Source organism: Pteropus vampyrus, unplaced genomic scaffold, assembly GCF_000151845.1.
Source record: "Pteropus vampyrus isolate Shadow unplaced genomic scaffold, Pvam_2.0 Scaffold85, whole genome shotgun sequence".
In the NCBI taxonomy this organism is placed as follows: Eukaryota; Metazoa; Chordata; class Mammalia; order Chiroptera; family Pteropodidae; genus Pteropus; species Pteropus vampyrus.
This window is the reverse complement of record NW_011888866.1, coordinates 7,518,446-7,536,274: the sequence shown is the minus strand read 5'-3', so window position 1 is coordinate 7,536,274 and position 17,829 is coordinate 7,518,446. Positions and strand designations below refer to the sequence as shown.

General features: G+C 32.4%; 1 protein-coding gene across 2 annotated transcripts in view; it reads left to right on the top strand.

Moving 5' to 3' along the window:
* The first annotated feature begins 628 nt into the window (after positions 1-628).
* TEX9 (testis expressed 9) overlaps positions 629-17,829 on the top strand; it is a 59,820-nt gene continuing 42,619 nt past the window's right edge. Inside the window, exons 1-7 of one of the 2 annotated variants that reach the window (XM_011363440.2) lie at positions 629-736; positions 838-929; positions 7,570-7,633; positions 9,190-9,269; positions 13,961-14,009; positions 14,973-15,055; positions 16,684-16,862. In XM_011363440.2, coding sequence (XP_011361742.1) covers positions 710-736; positions 838-929; positions 7,570-7,633; positions 9,190-9,269; positions 13,961-14,009; positions 14,973-15,055; positions 16,684-16,862 — 574 coding nt within the window. In that variant the 5' untranslated portion in view covers positions 629-709. The remainder of the gene's footprint in view (positions 737-837; positions 930-7,569; positions 7,634-9,189; positions 9,270-13,960; positions 14,010-14,972; positions 15,056-16,683; positions 16,863-17,829) is intronic. The other variant, XM_011363441.2, reaches the window with a different exon arrangement.

Below are 17,829 nucleotides of genomic sequence, written 5' to 3'. Positions count from 1 at the left end.
TAAATATAAAGGTTTGTTCTGGGCTCTCAAGTTTATTCCCCCCAAATTGGAACTTTTGACTGCTTACTATGTTAAAAGCACAATGATAAGCACAATTCATTTACTCCTCGTAGTAACTCTGGGCACTATTCTTACTCTCATTTTACTTATTAGTCACCATAGAGTGATCTATCCAAGACTATACAGCTAGTAAATGGCACAGCCAGGACAGAAACTTAGGTCTAACTTGAGAGTCTGAGCGCTTACCCATGCTATCAATAAACGTGAAATATCAGAACTTAGAGGGCGACTGAAGAGTTCATTTTAAACAAAACGGGTGTAGATCGGATTGTCCACTAACTTTGGAAAAGCACAACGGTATAGGGGCTTTACCGTTCTGTTTCCTACTGAGTATAGGCAATGGACCTGCCTACCTTGGTTGATTGAAAATTGTTCACGCCAACTTAAGAATTTATAAGTCAACGCACTACACTGGCTTCCCAGGGGCAGCGCAACGCCTTGTTAAGCCTTTAAAGCTGAGGGGCACAGACGCAGCGGAGCCCACGCCCAGACCGCTGCCCCCAGCCCTTCACCCCGGCCTTGCCCAGCTCTCCCCGCAAAACGTGGGAGTGAGCGGAGTAGGCGCCCTCAGCGGGAGGCTGCCAGGAATGAGTTAGCTCTCGCGGGAAGTGGTGTCGTTGCTTTGGTAACGGCGTCGCGGTCGTGAAAGATGGCGGGGCGAGGTGTTGGCTCCCGGGTCAGTTCAACCCGTCTCCTGGGTAGTGAGTGGGTTCCGGGCGGGCCAGAGGATGGCAAACTGCGTTCACTCCGGGTCTGAAAGTCTCGATCTCTTTACAGAGACGGCCCGTTTCAGGAACTCCGCTCCCGCCGCGCGTTCGGCAGCCTGCTACACCTAGACGGGACTTCCTCGACAAGGAGGAAGAATATAAGTAAGAAATTTGCCGGTTCAGCTTATCCTTCTTTCTTTCACCTAAATGAGGCTGCTAAGAAGTACTTTTCCTGGTGAACGATTGGATCTTTGAGATTACTCGCCAGCATTCTCTTCCATCATCCTGTTCGCTTGCCCTTCTTCATCTTTTCTTTTTAAACATGAACTCGCCTGCGTCCTAGGAAGTGTTTAAAGTGGGCGAAAATTTGATTTAACCCAAGTAAACATATTCGTCAATCAGATAACTGCTAGAAGTGGTTGGATAGTGGGAATTGCCACGGATAGTTCAATTTCTGGTTTAAAGAATTCCACTTAATTCCCAGTTCCTAGAATTTATGTATGTAAATTTTTTTAGACTTCGTTTCTAAATTAAAAGCATGTTTCTCAGGGCATTTGGAATTACCGTTCTTGTCCACATTTGGTGGATTTGGGAGAAGGATTTTCATTCCTTACCTGCTCTCAGAGTAATTACAACTACCCTAACAACACATTTTCACTCTTAGACCATCTCTCGTCATCCCCCAGTTTTCACACAGATGCCTAGAGTAATCTTTTAATTAGATCATGTGACTCCCTTGTCTCAGACTTGCAGTGGTTTCCTGTTGCATCATTTTTCTAACCACTCTCCAGCCTAACTGGCCTTTTAGTTCCTCAAGCTTTTCCCTTTTTCCTTGTGCACTTGCCTTCTACCTGAGAATTCTCAAAGTGGCCTTGACTATGCTAAGTAGGCTCTGTTACTTTTTTTTTTTTTTTGGTCGTATTAGTTTTTCTTTGCAAATAGCATAACATTACAATAAATTCTTTTGTTAATTTTATGTCTTTTTCTTCCAACGGACAATGAATTCCACAAGGTCCGAGACCATGTATTTTACTTACCATTGTATATACTCTTACAAAAAGATTATGTTTTAACACTTTCTTTTTAAAGTACCTAATTTAAAATTTGGAAAACATTCTAGCAGTTCATCAAACACTTAAACAGAATTTAAGTTTAATTTATACTTAAAATTAAAACCATATTTAAAGTTAAAATTTAAGTGTGCTCTAGATGAACGAGAACATGCCAACTTGCCATAGCATGTGAGAACATAATCATCCTCTATTTGATGAAATGGGTATTATTCCAATTCAAGAGTGTATGTAAGCAACAAATCTGTTGTCTATATACAGTTCTGAATCAGCCGTGCTCAACCAAAAATGGTTATTTCATTACCATACATCATACTAAATACCTGTACTATTAGGTTTATTCGTTTAGTTTATTTAAGGGTATATTTAACAGGGCTCTGGTTATTAGAGATATGGTCCTACTTAAAGGCAGACATCTTTAGGAGCCGTTCTATTTCAGTAAAAGTTGCTTCCTGGTAAAGGCGCCCAGGTGTTACTTGTTCTGTTACCTATACTCTGTGGTATGCAAATCTGAGGAATTTGAACAGAGTAGTTCCCAGGCTCTGTCTGAAGCTTGTTAATCACTTTTGTGCCATGGAGAAAAGTAAAATATGTCCATTCTTTGTGTGTGTGTGTGTGTGTGTGGTGAAATTGGTATACGTTATATATATTTCAGATGTACAACATTATAATTCAGTATTTGTATACATTACATAGTGATTACCACTGTAAGTCTTAGCTTCCCCTTCTCCTCAGTACCCTGCCCCTCTGGTAACTGCCAATCTGTTGTTTGTATCTATAAGTTTGTTTTTGTTTTTTTTTCAGATTCCACATTGAAGAGAAATCATATTGTATTTGTCTATGACCATTCTTATAGGCAAGAATATGAGTTTATAAAAGTTTTTTGCTACATGTTGTCTTGGTGTTAAGCATATTAGGATGTCTTTTCAATTAGTCAAGCACAGGTCTTCCCCGGGATCCCAATCCAGAATATTCTACAATCAACTCTTGTCAAATAGTTGGAGGAAATAATCACTATCTGGGAAGATAGACTAAGGAATATGCTGATCATTGAATTCAATAGATTTTTTCAAATTTCATGCATGTATATCATAAAACCAGAGACCTTATAAGATTATGTGTCATCTTTTTTAATTGGCTTTGAAAACTGGTAGGGCAAGCCTCAGCCCCTCTCCCTAACTGCCCAAACCTCTGCCTGTAAATGCTAATTACATTGTATTTATAGATTAATTTGTATAGAACTGACATCTTTATGCTGTTGAATCTTCTTTTCCACGAATATGGTATATCCATTTATACAGGGGTGTTTAAATGTCCTTTAAAAATATTTTTTTATATTCCTACATAAAAGTCTTACATGTATAATTTTTTCAAGGTACTTTATAGTTTTTGTTGCTATAATGAATGACTTTTTTTTCTATTGCAGTTTCTAAATGGATAGGTGTATAGGAACTTTATTAATTTTTGTATGTTCATTCTGCACTTATAGATAGATGTAGATTGTCAGCTCTGCTAAACTTTTATTCATTCCATAGAGTTACTTGGATTTTGGATAAAGACAGTTACATGCAAGTTATGATATAGAAAGTGGTGGAGAGCATCTTTATCTTGCTTATGATTTTAAGTAGCCCACTTTTAATAACTTGTCACTGCATTTGTTTGCTGTAGATTTATCAGGCTTAAGGAAGCTGTTTTCCTTAATTCCTGTTTTGAAGGAATATTAATTTTATCAAACTTTTTTTCCTGAAGTGATGAAATGTTTTTCTCACCCCCTCGTTTAATGTTTTAACATACTGAACTACAAAGGCAGATTTCTTGTTTTTCTTTAAAGACTGTTGGATTTGATTGCTTTATTTTACATAGTTTTTATTTTTTATTTTTGCATCTATGAATAAAAGTGAAATTGGTCTTATACTTTTTTCTAATTCTTTTTCTTTCTGATTTTGAAACCTGTGTTATCCTTGCCACATGAAATAAGCTGAATGGTTTTCCTTTTTTGTTTTATTCTGTTCTTGGAAGCTTTTTGTTATCAAGGATCATCTGCTCTTTGATGAAAATTGTGAAACAGTCTGGTATGGGGTACTTTTTGCCTATCAATTTAGTTTCTTTAATAATTGTTGCTTCCAGAATAAGTTTTGGGTATTTGATAGTTTTCTAGAAAAGTGCCCATTTAATGTATGTTTTAATTTTATTAGCATAAATTTATTCTAATTCTCTTATGTTTAAAATCTTGGCTGTGTCCGTAACCTTATATACACCTTTTGGGGACTTTCCAATATTTATTTTTGTCTTTCTAGTAGGTTTATATATTTACTGGTTCAAAGAATTAGCTTTTGGTTTTATTGCTAACCTATTTTTTTTTTTTAATTTCATTAGTCTTTATTATTTGTATCTGTTCTAATTGTGGATTTATTTTTTCCTTTTTTTGTTTTTTTCTTATTTTTTAATAAGTATATTTAATTTCTGTAAATTTCTCTTCATTTACAGGTTATCTGTAGTTCAGGACCTGTTTTGATATGTATTTCTTTTGTGGTCATTTAATAGTTTTGAATATTTTATGATTTTCATAATGATTATTTAAAAATAGTTTCTAAACATGTTTTTCATGTTATTTCAAAATTATTTGCAGTATGGCCAGAAAATGTATATAATATTGATTTTCAGAAATGTATTGAAACTTAGTTGTGACCAAGTACATGCTCACTTTTTGTAAATATCCTTTGATAAAAAGGATATTTAATCCTTTGATAGAAAGAATATTTACTATATATTGACTGTCTGTTAGATCAAGCTAATTAGTTTTGATGTCCATAACATCAGTTTATCATCATTTTATTTCTCTTAGCTATATTGGTTTCTGTTAGAGATGTGCTAAAATCATCTCGAATTTTAAAATAATTCTAATAATTGTGTCCATTTCTGTTTGGGAGCTATATTTGATTTACTTAAGTTCTATAGAAGAATTATTCCTTTCATTATTACAGACTTATCTTTTTTAATTCCTTTATTTTCAAACATTTTATGTCATTTAGCTTTAAGAGTATTCCTTTTATATTGTCTGATAATTTCTGCCTTCTAATAAGTGAATTTATATTATTAATTTGAAGTCATTTTGGCCATCTTATTTTTCGTGTTTTCTATTTACTGTCCCTTTTCTTTGGTCCTTTTCTTTCTTCTGTTAGATTGAATGAGTTTTATTATGTCTTTATTTTTCTTTTACTGGTTTGGAAAGACCTTAGACTGCTTTAACTTGGTTTCCCCTTGTCTGTCAAGTTAGATATTAGGTAATACTTTACTTGTTCTTTGTTTTGAATAACCTTACCTGTTATTTTTACATTCTATACTAATTTAGATTTATCATTAAGTTTATCATCATTCTTTTTCTCCAGGTTCACTTTCCTTATTCCTGAAGTATAGATCCCTGAAATTTTGAGTCTTAAATTTTCCAATCTTTTCTGAAAATTTTGTTACTTTGCACATATTCTCTAAAAACAGTTTAGCTGAACATAGAATTCTAGATGCCTGTTTTTGTCCCCCAGTATTTATTAAAGATACCATTTCATTGTCCACTGGAATCTAGAGATGTTGATGAGCCATCTACTATTAGCTTTTTAGATAAACATGTTGGCAGACTGTCTGTTCTTATTAAATATTTGCTTTGGTAGTTTAAAGAATATTCTCTTTGTATTTGAAGTTTGGCAGTCTCACTATGATGTGTGCAGGTGTGGATTTGTTTTCTTAATTCTGCTTTAGATCTATATCGTTCTTCAATTTTGGAAAATTCTCAGCGTTATCTCTTCAAATCTTGATGTTCCCACCTCTGGAATTTTTTGCAGCAACTTCTATTAGGTAGATATAAATCTGTCTTTGTCATACAATGTCTTCAGTGGATATTAACCTCTCTTTTGTATTTTTCTTTTTCTCTGTACCTCCTTGCAGGTGATTTCCTCACATCTGTCTTCCAATTCATTTGCTCCCTCTTCAGTTTATTCTATTGTTCAACTTACTCATTAAGTTTGAGTTTTTTTAACTTCAGTGACTCTCTTCATATATGTAATTTCTATTTGTATTTTTTCCATATTCAGTGTTTTTTGTAATGTCTGGTTCTTGCCTATAGTTTCTGTTCTTGCTTTTGTTTTTAAACAAAAAATGCATATTTAAAAATCTTTTAAAGATTATTTTATTATCTCTAGATCTTACAGTACAAATTTTGTTGCATCTGCTGATTCTCTTGCTGACTTGTTTCTTTATGCAATTTGTTATCTTTACAAAGTAATCTTTAACAGTGTTTAATTTTTGAGAGAGTTTTATATGTTATATAGATGAGTAAATGTCCCTGTGGGTGGTTTTGCATTTAATTTATTAGAGTTATCACTGGTTCTAGGCCAACTTTCTATATTAAAGTTTTGACAGAGAGTCCCTATACCATCTGGGTAAGATGAACTTGGACCATATTCCTGTATGCTGTCATTACTCACAAGACAGTCTTTTCCACCCATGGCTCTAGTTTCATTTCCATTCACCTAAGGTTATGGGTAGCATTTTGTAGTCTGTGTTTCACAGGTGTAGCTCTTCATGACTCCCACACATGCATCATTTTCTAGCTGTTGAGCTATTTTGGTTTCTGTTCCTGTTTACTGCTCTCACTTTGAGTTGCTGCTTTATTTTTGGTGCCAGGGTATTTCCCTTGCCTGAGTTTGACCTTAGCAATATTTCCTTCATTACATTTTATCCAGCATTTCCATGGTCTGGAGCAGAAGAATAGCCTTCTGAGTCATCTTGTCTTACTATATTAACCAGAAGCTTCTAATGGTTCTTGTTAGGAAAATGTGAAAAATCAGATAATAGTATCTTAAATGGAATTTTAAATCTTTATTAGATATATTTTTTGAATAACTTATCTTAAGATGTGAAAATATTTCTTAAAACATTGACTATTTTAAGAAAAGATATAGTACTGCTTTTTTTTGCCCCCTAGGAGTCAGTGTTATAAGTGGTTTGTTACTTCTGAATCACATAGCTAAAAAACAACAAAATATTTAATTTTTAAAATTACTCAACATATTTCCGTCATATAATTTCAAAAGATTCTAGATGGTCTAGAAATATGACCTATGAATAGAATTAAAAAGTTATATGCTTTTGAAGATGTTTATTACCACGTTATCCTTTAAAAGTGAAAAAAGGACTTGAACTAACAATAGGAGTAGATTAGTACATTGTTAATTTCAATGCATTAGAATATTTTATAGCCATTGTAGGCACTGATTATAAAGAGATAAGCATTCCTTCTGTTATGGGAAAACATACTACAAAATTGTCTATGTGCTATAGGTGAAAAATAGGAGGAAATGTTATAAAAATGTCATGGCAACACTTAGACCAAAGGAGGCCTCTCTCCAACCCTGTCCCACTCCTGTCCCCAGCTGGAGTTGATCCCTAGATGAAAAGTGGAACTGCGTTGAACCCACCAGTTTATTCTTCCCAAATAAGTCATTTCACCTGAAGCGAAGGCCAGAGAAAGGCCAACAGTTACACTATTTGAATTTCTACCACAAAGGAGTAATCATGGGGAGTTGGAGATAAGTGTTCTAATAGTTATGTTAATTTTAGAATAAAGTGTTATGTTTGTTTTGACATTAGTTGATTAGCTAAAGTGTAGTTACTAAAATTTAATTACTTTTATTTGTTAGAGTCTTCGGTATATCGCAATTATTGTTTTCTGCTTTTAGGCGTTTAAATGCAGAATTGGAGGCAAAAACAGCTGATCTGGTTCGACAAGCTGACGAAGTAATAGTAAGTAAATGTACAATTTTTAGTAATTCCATTTAAGTGCTACTATTTTAATTTATTAATATGATTTATGACAGACAAAAAAGTACCCAAAGCATAAATTTTCAGTTCAATGAATTGAACATGAATATATATATAAGTATGTGTATATGTATGTGTGTGTTTTTGATAAGCACACATTCTCTAAAAGCCACTGAAAAATTGTTTTCCATTTAGATGTCTAATCAGCTAATTAGAATATTAATATTTAAGAATTTTTCCCACTATTTTAAGATTAATATTTGAGAGTAGCTGTATAGAATTAACAGTGGTAATTCAGTAAGGAAAGGAATAAAGTGGTCTCTGGACAAAAGTTGAATAAAGGATAATAGTTGTCAGATAATAATTAGTTTCTTGAACTCTGCAGTTGGATATAACTGATTCTTAAGGCTAGACCATTATCAGATTTATAGTCAGGAAGAATGTAGTGAGATTATAACACTAGATAATGTAAGCATATTTTGCCCCATTCTGGGTACCAGATTTGTTATTCCTGTTTTAAGCATCCCTCCTTAAGCACCAGCATTCTCATTATTAATTGACAGGATATAGTTGCATTCCTTGGAATAAAGTGGCTGCTTGCAAACTTTTTATTCTAATTTAATTATAATTCTTTCTTTTAAACCCCACCCCCACCCTGCCTTGGTGTTGATGGGAAGAATAGGTTATATTTTATTTTAATGCCTTATACAGATCCATCATTGTTTGATAATTTAGAAATAAAAAACGTGTGTGTGTGTATGTGTGTGTGTGTGTAAATAAAATATTTCAGGTAATATATTTAGATTAGTTGTAGATTCATTAGTTGCATTTATAATTAAATATTTCACTAAAAGAAATATTCTATTATACCTTTTAGTTTTTGCCAGTGTCTGAAGAGCAGGACTGAAGAAAGAAACCCAATGTTATAGTAGAACGAGGGATTCATTATTCATTCTGCTCAAAGGGCCCTCTAATAAGGACTTTATATATCTAAAGAGTAGAAAACTGGGAAGAGCTGGCAAAAGAGAGAGGGCATTTCTATCTCTACAGAAGCTAATGGATATAACTTTTGCCACAGTGAATTTTTGTTTACTCACTTTCATTTCTTGATATATCTTCACCAAAAGCTTTTACTTTTAGTGATTCCTTTTTAGCATTTTCATGGTCTCCTTAACATTGAAGCTTTGCATGTTTTACAAGTTTTTCTACCCATTAAACAGATTTATGTTTTTATTTCTTGTGAGTCCAATTTCCTTTGCATGTTACACAAGATGGAAGACTCTAGTGGGGAAACAGGAGTTGATAAGATCATATAAAGGCATTGACACTCTTATGTTTTTCCCTTAAAATTGACTTCTTAACCCAGAATGGATAAAAGTGAAACCTTATTTTCATACCATAGCATGTAGATTTCAGTGCCTTGATTTCATGGAAACTGTGGCCAACTCTGAAATGATTAATGATCAGAAAGGCACTTGAATAAATCCTACTTTAGTGGTGTTTTTTCCTCTATGACTTATCCTTATTCATTTAACTAGAGAGATCAGCAAGAAGTACGATCTAGGCCTACTTCAACACAAATTAAATCATGTGAAGAGGAAGATGATTACAGTTTAAGGTAAGTGACTTAAATTAGTAAGCATTTTTTTTTTTTTTACTGAGTAAATGCTTTAAGATTTTTTTTTAACTTAAGGTATAATTGATATACAACATATTAGTTTCAGGTGTATAACATAATGATTTAATATTTTTATATATTGTGAAATGGTCACCACAATAGTCTCGTTAACGTCTGTCACCATACATGGTTACAGAATTTTTTTTCTTATGAAAAGAACTTTTAAGATCTACTTTCTTAGCAACTTTCAAATATGCAATACAGTATTATTAACTGTAGTATTCATGCTGTACATTATTCTCCATTACTTATTTATTTTGTAACATAGTTTGTACCTTTTGACACCCTTCACCCATTTTGCCCACCCTTCATCCCCCAGCCTGTGACAACTTCCAATGTGTTCTCTATCTACGAGCTTGGGTTTTTTGTTTTTGCTTTTGTTTTGATTCCACATATGAGATCATACAATATTTGTCTTTCTCTGCCTGACTTAATTCAGTTAGCATAATGGCCATGTTGCAAATGTATTTCATTCTTTGCGGCTGAATAATGTCCCATGGTATTTGTATACCACATCATCTTTATCCATTTATCCATCAATAGACATTCATGTTGTTTCTATATCTTGGCTATTGTAAATGATGGTGCAGTTAATATGGGTGCATATATCTTTTTGAGTTTGCAGTTTTGTTTTCTTTGGGTAAATACCCAGAAGTGAAATTGCTGGATCATATGGTAGTTCTATTTTCAATTTTGTGAAGAACCTCCATATTGTTTTCTAAAGTAGCTGTACCATTTTATGTTCCCACCAACAGTGCACAAGTGTTCTCTTTTCTCTACATCCTCACCAGCATTTATCTCTTTTTGTTAATTGCCATACCAACAGGTATGAAATGTTATCTTATTGTGATTTTGATTTGCATTTCCCTTATGATTAGTGATATTGAGCATCTTTTCATGTACCTGTTGGCTATCTATATGTTTTCTTTGGGAAAATAATGTCTATTCAGATCCTCTGCCCTATTTTTAATCAGATTTTTTTTTTTTTTTTGGTATTGTATGAGTTCTTTATGTATTTTGGACATTAATCCTTTATCAGATATATGATTTGCACATATTTTCTTCCATTCAGTACGTTGCCTTTTCATTTGTTGATGGTTTCCTTAGCTGTGCAATAGCTTTTTAGTTTGATGTAGTCCTACCTGTTTATTTTTGCTTTCATTGATTTTGGTATTAAATCCAAAAAAACATCTCCAAGACTGATGTTGAGTTTACCACCTATGTTTTCTTCTAAGAGTTTTATGGTTTCAGGTCTTACATTCAAATCTTTAATCCCTTTGAGTTAATTTTTGTGTATGATGTAATATAATGGTCCAGTTTCATTCTTTAAATATGACTGTCTAGTTTTCCCAACACCATTTATTGAAGAGACTGTTCTTTCCTCATTGTATATTTTTGTCTCCTTTGTTGTAAATTGGACTATATATGCATAGGTTTATTTTTGGGCTCTCTATTCTGTTCCATTGATCTATGCCAGTACCATGCTATTTTGATATAGTTTTGAAATTGAGAATATTTTTTGATGATGTATATGGATCTTTTATTGCGTAAAATCTTTTTGCATGTATTATAAATCTATAATTTGAAGAATAACTTAACATATAAAATACTAATAATTGGGGCCTTATTCCAGTCAGATACAATGTATAAGTCCTTTACATTATCATTTAATTCTCAGTATTATTTTAAAATATTATTGTCCTCATTTTAAAAATGACAAAAGTGCAGCTTAGAGAAGTTCAGTAGTTTGTCTGACAACATATGGATAAGACGTGATTTTACTGAGATCCAAACCAGAGTTGATAAGATTTCTAAACCAATTGTCAGATACTATACTACCTTTCTTTTAAAATTGCATATCAAGATTAGGTAAAAATAAATAAATTTGTGAAAGTAAAATGTATTAGATCTTTTTTCCTTGAATTTCATGTGAACTTCAGATATGTCAAGAAATTAGCAACCAAAAAAATATTTAGGATTAAATTTACAGGAAAAGTATAGAATCTGTGTGAATAAAATTATAAAATCTTGTAGCAGAGGCAGTGGTGATCACCAAACATTCCAAGTCTTTTGCTATGAGCAAAAGTCAAATTATTCTTTTCCAAGCCTAAACAGACAAGTTAACTGACTCTATCTCTGCTGTGATTAGTGAAAATTGAGTTGGTGAAATCTCCCGGCGTGGTCTCTGGGTGATCGTGTGGAACATAAAGAAAAAAGGCCCGTTTTCCCTCTCTACTGCTCCTTTGCATTAAGCCACTGAAAAACTTGAAACTGTAGAGACAGAAATCAGATAAGTGGTTGTGTGGGGTTTGGGGCATGGGAGAGGATGAACTACAAAGGGGGCACACGGGAACTTTTTGGGATGATGGAAATATTTTCTATCTTTGTTGTTCTACTGATTACATAACCAAATAAGTCTGTTCAAATTTATAGAACTGTATACCTAAAAAGGATGTATTTTACTATTTGTAAATTATATCTCACTAAACCTGGAATAAATAATTTTTGAACACTACCAGGTCTAGCTACTGGTGGTACAATGGTGAGTAAACAGACCAGGTGCTGCTCCCAGGTAGTTAATGCCTAGTGTGTTGCTTTTTAATTTTTTCTGAAATTAAAAAAATTTTCCAGAAAACATTTTTATATCATTTGATATTTACATGCCTGTATGTACATATAAGATAAAACTACTTGCCTTATGTAATGCTCTGATATTTTATGAAAAATGATGCTTAATAGTTATCAAAATTCCAAACTTTGAATTACAAATAAGATTAGGCACAGCTTTTCTTCAGTAAACTAAAAGATTGAAATGATGGTAACAACAGCTGATCTCTAGGTTCTGTTGAAGCAAGTGAGAGACTGATTTCACAAACATAAAAATAAATCTGTTGATTTTCTTTCACTAAAGTTTCCTTATGTGCAAAGTGGTGATGACACTTCTGTTTACCTAGATCAGGTGGATTTTTTTTTTTTAATGATTCTGTTTGAACAGATGGCTTTTACCACGTGACTATTAGTTGGAATTGCTGAAGATGAGAGATAATTCTGTTAAGAGACAATCTATTTCGGCTTGGAACAATGATAATTTAAATTATTGTAAGTAGTGTATAATAGGTCTTCAACATCCAGGGTTATTCTGCCAAGCAATGTAATAGAGAAACCAGAATTTAGTTTCTTAAAAGTATAGCATACATATCCTTCAGTTTGCTGGCAGAGAGTTTTACTACACAAATCATTTCAATCATATTCCACACAAACTTTTCATGGAGATGTTTAACAAAAATAATCAGAATACTGTGATTTTGTTCATTTTTTATGGAAATATACAAGCAAAGTAATAACACTTGGCTAAAACTAATGGAAACATAACCGTTAAATGTCTCTTGGCTGATATTTATGTGTATGTGGCAGAGGGAGGGGTGATAGAAGATGCAGAAAATGTTAGGAAATAGCAAATATTAATTTAAAATGAGGATGATTAAAGAGGATACTTAAAATTTGTATAAAATTTGGAAACATTTTTATGTCATATGTGAGAATGATTCTGTAGTCTCTAATTTTATTTTAAAACCTCATTTTTCTCCCAGAGCTATTTCTGGTTCTTTAAGTGGTTGTATTTAATAATATCTATCTAAGTATATGTTTAACATTGAAAACACCTATATATGAGTAGTTCAGTAGGTGGCAACTGATGGAAAGTAATTTTCTTTTTATGTCCTCTACTGTGGTTAGGAGTTCTCAAGGGATATGATGTAGTTTCCTTCTTTTTTATTTTTCATAGCAACAATAGATTCTAATGTAAGTTTTCAGAAATTTTAAAATGTGTTGGAGATGATCTAGAAAATTGATCGGGGGTAGACAGACTTTTCCTATGAAGAGTCAGACAAAAATATATTTGGATTTGGGCTATACAGTCTTTGTCACAACTATTCAACTTTGCTATTATAGTGGGAAGACAGCTATAGACAATGTATAAATGAATGGATATGGTGGATTCAGCCTATTGGTCATAGTTGGTAGACCCCCATAAACACTCTTTGTTTTAAACTAGAAATATATTTTGAAAATTTTGTGCATAAAAGTGAATTGTATTTTAGATGTATTTATTTATACATTTAATAAATATGTTGTGCCAGTTTAAGAGCTTATATGCCAGGTACTATGCGAAGTACTAGGCATAGAGCAGTGAACACTGCAGATATGATTTCTACTGTCATAGAGTTCACAATGTAATTGGAAAAACTGATACTGACCAAGTATTAAAATGCATTAGACAAAGGATAACATCGAGTGGGCTCACAATAAAAAGCCCTGTGGGTGAATCATTTTGTAAAATAGAAAATCCCTGTATATAGCCAGTAATCACTCCTTATGAATTCTTGTTTAAGATTTGTGCTACATTTTCCTTAAAAAATGTTGGCATTATAATATATTTTATCAAAGATGAATTATTTAACCAAAGCACTTTTGTTACGTGCATTGAAAATAAATTAACATATGCATAACTAGAATTATAGCAAAGTCTACTTGATGTATAGTTTCCCTTTCAAATATAATTGCTGTTGAATTTTATTGTTTCTCAGCTTAGTATCATCTATTAATGTATAATGTTTATTTTTGGTCTGTAGAAGCCTATTATCCTCTGAAGGGACAGTTTATCTACATTCAGAAATTAAGGTATGAAATCAAACTTGTGAATGTAATTTAGGTTACTTTTTAGACTTTTCTTAGACAAAACAGAGACTCTAGAAATAGAATTTAAGCCTTGATGCTCAGAAGAGATGCCTTCATGTAATGTTGCTCATAAAATTTAATCCTTTGTCTCATAATTTCACTGAATAATTTGGAGATACGTTGGGAAAAATTCTAAGTGAAATGAGTCTATAACCTAAGTATTTTTAGTTTCTTTCTGAAGCCCAAATTTACTAGATAGAAGACCTGGAAAAGAAAAGTATTGATATACAAAGAATATGATTTAAAAGGTTTTGTTCATCCATTTAAATATTTACGGTGTAGAGATCACTGTTGCAGGTGCTGGGCTTTCTGGGATCTACAAGTTCCCCACCCATGGGAATCTAAGCCGAGGTGACAGTATACAAGAAGGCTTGTCTTGGGGATAATCAGTAAGGAGAACTAAGTTCTGTGAGTCAGAACATCCAGTTTAACATCCAAGCTGGCTAAATATCCTTGACTCTTTGGGACTCATTTTCCTTATCTTTGAATCTCTTGGTCCTAGTGATATCTAGGTCTTCTCCAGTTATACAGTTCTTGGATTCTTTCAAACAGCAATCTCCAACATTTTTGGCACCAGGGACTGGTGCTTTTATGAGACTCTAATGCCTGATGATCTGAGGTGGAGCTGAAGTGGTGATCCTAGTGCTGGGGAGCAGCTGCAAATACAAATGAAGCTTTTTCGCTTGCTCACCTGCCACTCATCTGCTGTGTGGCCTAGTTCCTAAGAAGCCGTGGACTGGTACTGGTCTGCGGCCCGGGGGTTGCGGACCCCTGCTTTAAAACACAACTTGATAAATTTAAAGAAAATAATTTTTTTATGTAGCAAACTAGCAAGTCTGTGTTACAGAATTGCTTTCCTTAGCAAATGGTTAGAATCTAATTAATAGTTAAATTCTTTTCATGTAGCCAAAGACCAAAAACGTTGATCCAGTAAACAAGGTTCAAAACAAACTAAACTCTACAAATAAAGGAAGGAAAACAAATTCAAGGTATAGTATGGTTTAAAAGTATAGTTTTTAAAAATTTATAATTGACAATATCATCATTCTTAATTATTAAGCTTGTTCCAGATCTTTTTATACCCCAAATATACAAAATTACACAATATATATCTATCCACATTCAATAATTTAAAACTTTTTCTACTCAGAAATGTCTTACAGCAGTTAATTTTGTACTGTTTAGAAAAATCACAATTCAAGTTTTTAAAATGTTACTTTTAGTGAGATAATTTCTTAGAACTATAATTAGAACCTAAGTGTCTTTTTCTGCCTCGTTCTCTCATATACTTTTTGAGCATTTAACAGGGCACCATATCTTATCGTATATAACGAGATAAAGAATGATTTGGCATGCTCTAAATAAGACTATAGTACAATTATAATTTACGTTCTGTTGTTTTAATGAGAAAGAATTCGAGACTGTTTTTAGTATTTTAAGCATAAAATGGGACCCAAGAGGAGGCTCTTTGGATTGGAGACCTTCTAGAAAAGAGGGGTCACATCTGCAGTGGGTTGTACCAACCAACCTCTTATTTACAGTAAGTTATTAAATTTATGTATCTTATTACCCAAACTGATAATTGCATTATAACTCTGGAAAAATCTTTGTTAATTCTTGTGCCTTTTAATTGGCTAAGTAACTTTTTTCCCCCCCAATAAAAGTGAAAAAGTAGAGTGAAAGGATAGGAAGAGAAAATCTGAAATTGATTGAAGGTTATATATACTACATGCATTAGTACATACGCGCATAACTGGAAAGGGTTATCTTATTTTTAGGTTTTAAAATTACTTTGTAAAAAACAGTTGTTTTTCTAAATAGAATTCAGAAGCCTTTGTTTATGTGTTAAAAGTAAGTTAGACTTAAAATAAGTAAAAAATAAGGCTTTTGTAACCATAAACTTGATGAGTTAGGCCTGGCACATTCCTCAAAGCCTTTAGAAATGACTTATTTCATATTTCTTCCCTTCATAAAAAAAAAAAAATCAACATTTTGATCAACTTTGATCCTGATTAGAATATATTTCTTTAGGTTGAAAAATTGCTGAGTTTGACCTAATAACTGTTCACTCTGTAATTCTTTCTCAAGAGGTATTATTTTTCAGTGTTTGAAGAATTATGGCTAGAGTGCTATCAATTTGTATAGTTCTTCTCTAGCAGCATGTAAAATTAAAAGCCACAGGCTAGTTTGGTCCTAGGAGGCCAAGTTCAGTACTCTTGGTTTTGATGTTTACCTATTTGAAGGCAGTATCTAGACGAACTGGTCTCGTAAAGCCTTCTCTAACTCTGTGGCTGTATAATCCCTAAAGATTGAAAGTCTGCTAAGCCTCTTATAATAGTCCTTGAAAGTATCAATTATAGATTTCAAAAATTTAAAATTTATAATAATTTTGATCTGTTTTTTAACTTGAATAAAAGTCATATCTACGAGTCATACTACTTTCTATATTTGTAAAATATAATGTACATTTAACATTTTTATTTTATTTTATTTATTTTTTTCTTATAGTGACATTGGTTAACGAAATCCAGTAAGTTTCAGTTGTACAATTTAGCAGTAAGGTGTATATATATATTGCATTGTGATAATGTACATTTTTTTGTATTTTCTTTTTTAGTATAAAATTGAAATACCCTGATGTACAGACTGTCAATGATGTTGCCATTCCGGAGGATTTCTCAGACTTTTCTTTTGCAAAAACAGTTAGCAAAATTGAAGAACAACTGGAAGAAGAAGGCTTACCTGATTATATAGAAGATGATATTTTTTGTGGTGTTAGTAAAGACATTGGAACAGGTAGGTTTTCTTTTGTTTATTTTTATATCAAAATTACTAAGAAAAATATATTCGGGAACTTTTTTTTTGCATTTAAAAATGTATCAAGATGCCTTGCATTTGTTTCAGAATCATCTAGCGGGATGTGTTGAGAGGAATGAGTGGAATTATAGATGAAATAAAATTGATTATGAGTCAATAATTGTTGAAAATGGATGATAGTTAAACAGAGTTTCATTGAACTAGTGTCTTTATTTGTGCACATATTTGGTATTTTTTATTATAAAAAATTTAAGAACGCCGTATGGTATTGTTTCATTGACCACTCTTCAACTAAGTTAAAGCTAATCATTAAAACATTAAAATTAAAATGTTTTCTTGAATTTTTTTATTTAATATTACTGTATTCTATTTATTGCATGTAAATTAACACATGCAAAAAGGATAAATTAGTCGTTGATATATTTTCAGGTCAAGTGATCAAATGAGTTTCTAGTGAATGTAATTTTCTTTCATGTAAACTCATTTTCTTCATACCACTAGAAAAATATTACAAAGTTTAGATCATCTAAAAACATTATTTTAGTTACCAGTAATGCCTCTAAAATTGTTAAAGTTAAGCGGAACCACCTATGCTATTGTAAACAAAAAATGAGACTATTGAGTGTATATGAACTATATGCTGAACTATAAGTAATTATGAGTTCAGTCAAGCTACTTAGCCCTTCTGAAATAGCAATTTATTAGTTTGAAACTTTAGCAGTTTGTATTAGATGATGACAAAGTTTATCTTTAAAATTCTGATTCTGTGAAAATCATAACAGTTATATATGTCATGATTATTGTGCTGTATGCTAGTCATAAATGAGCAATTTATTTATGTACTTATTATATTTACTGACCTATCTAAGCTTTCTGGGGCTAGTTGTGAGGGGGGAAGTTAAATGAAGCAGGAAGTTGCCTTTATGTCTCTGTTAAGATGCCTTCA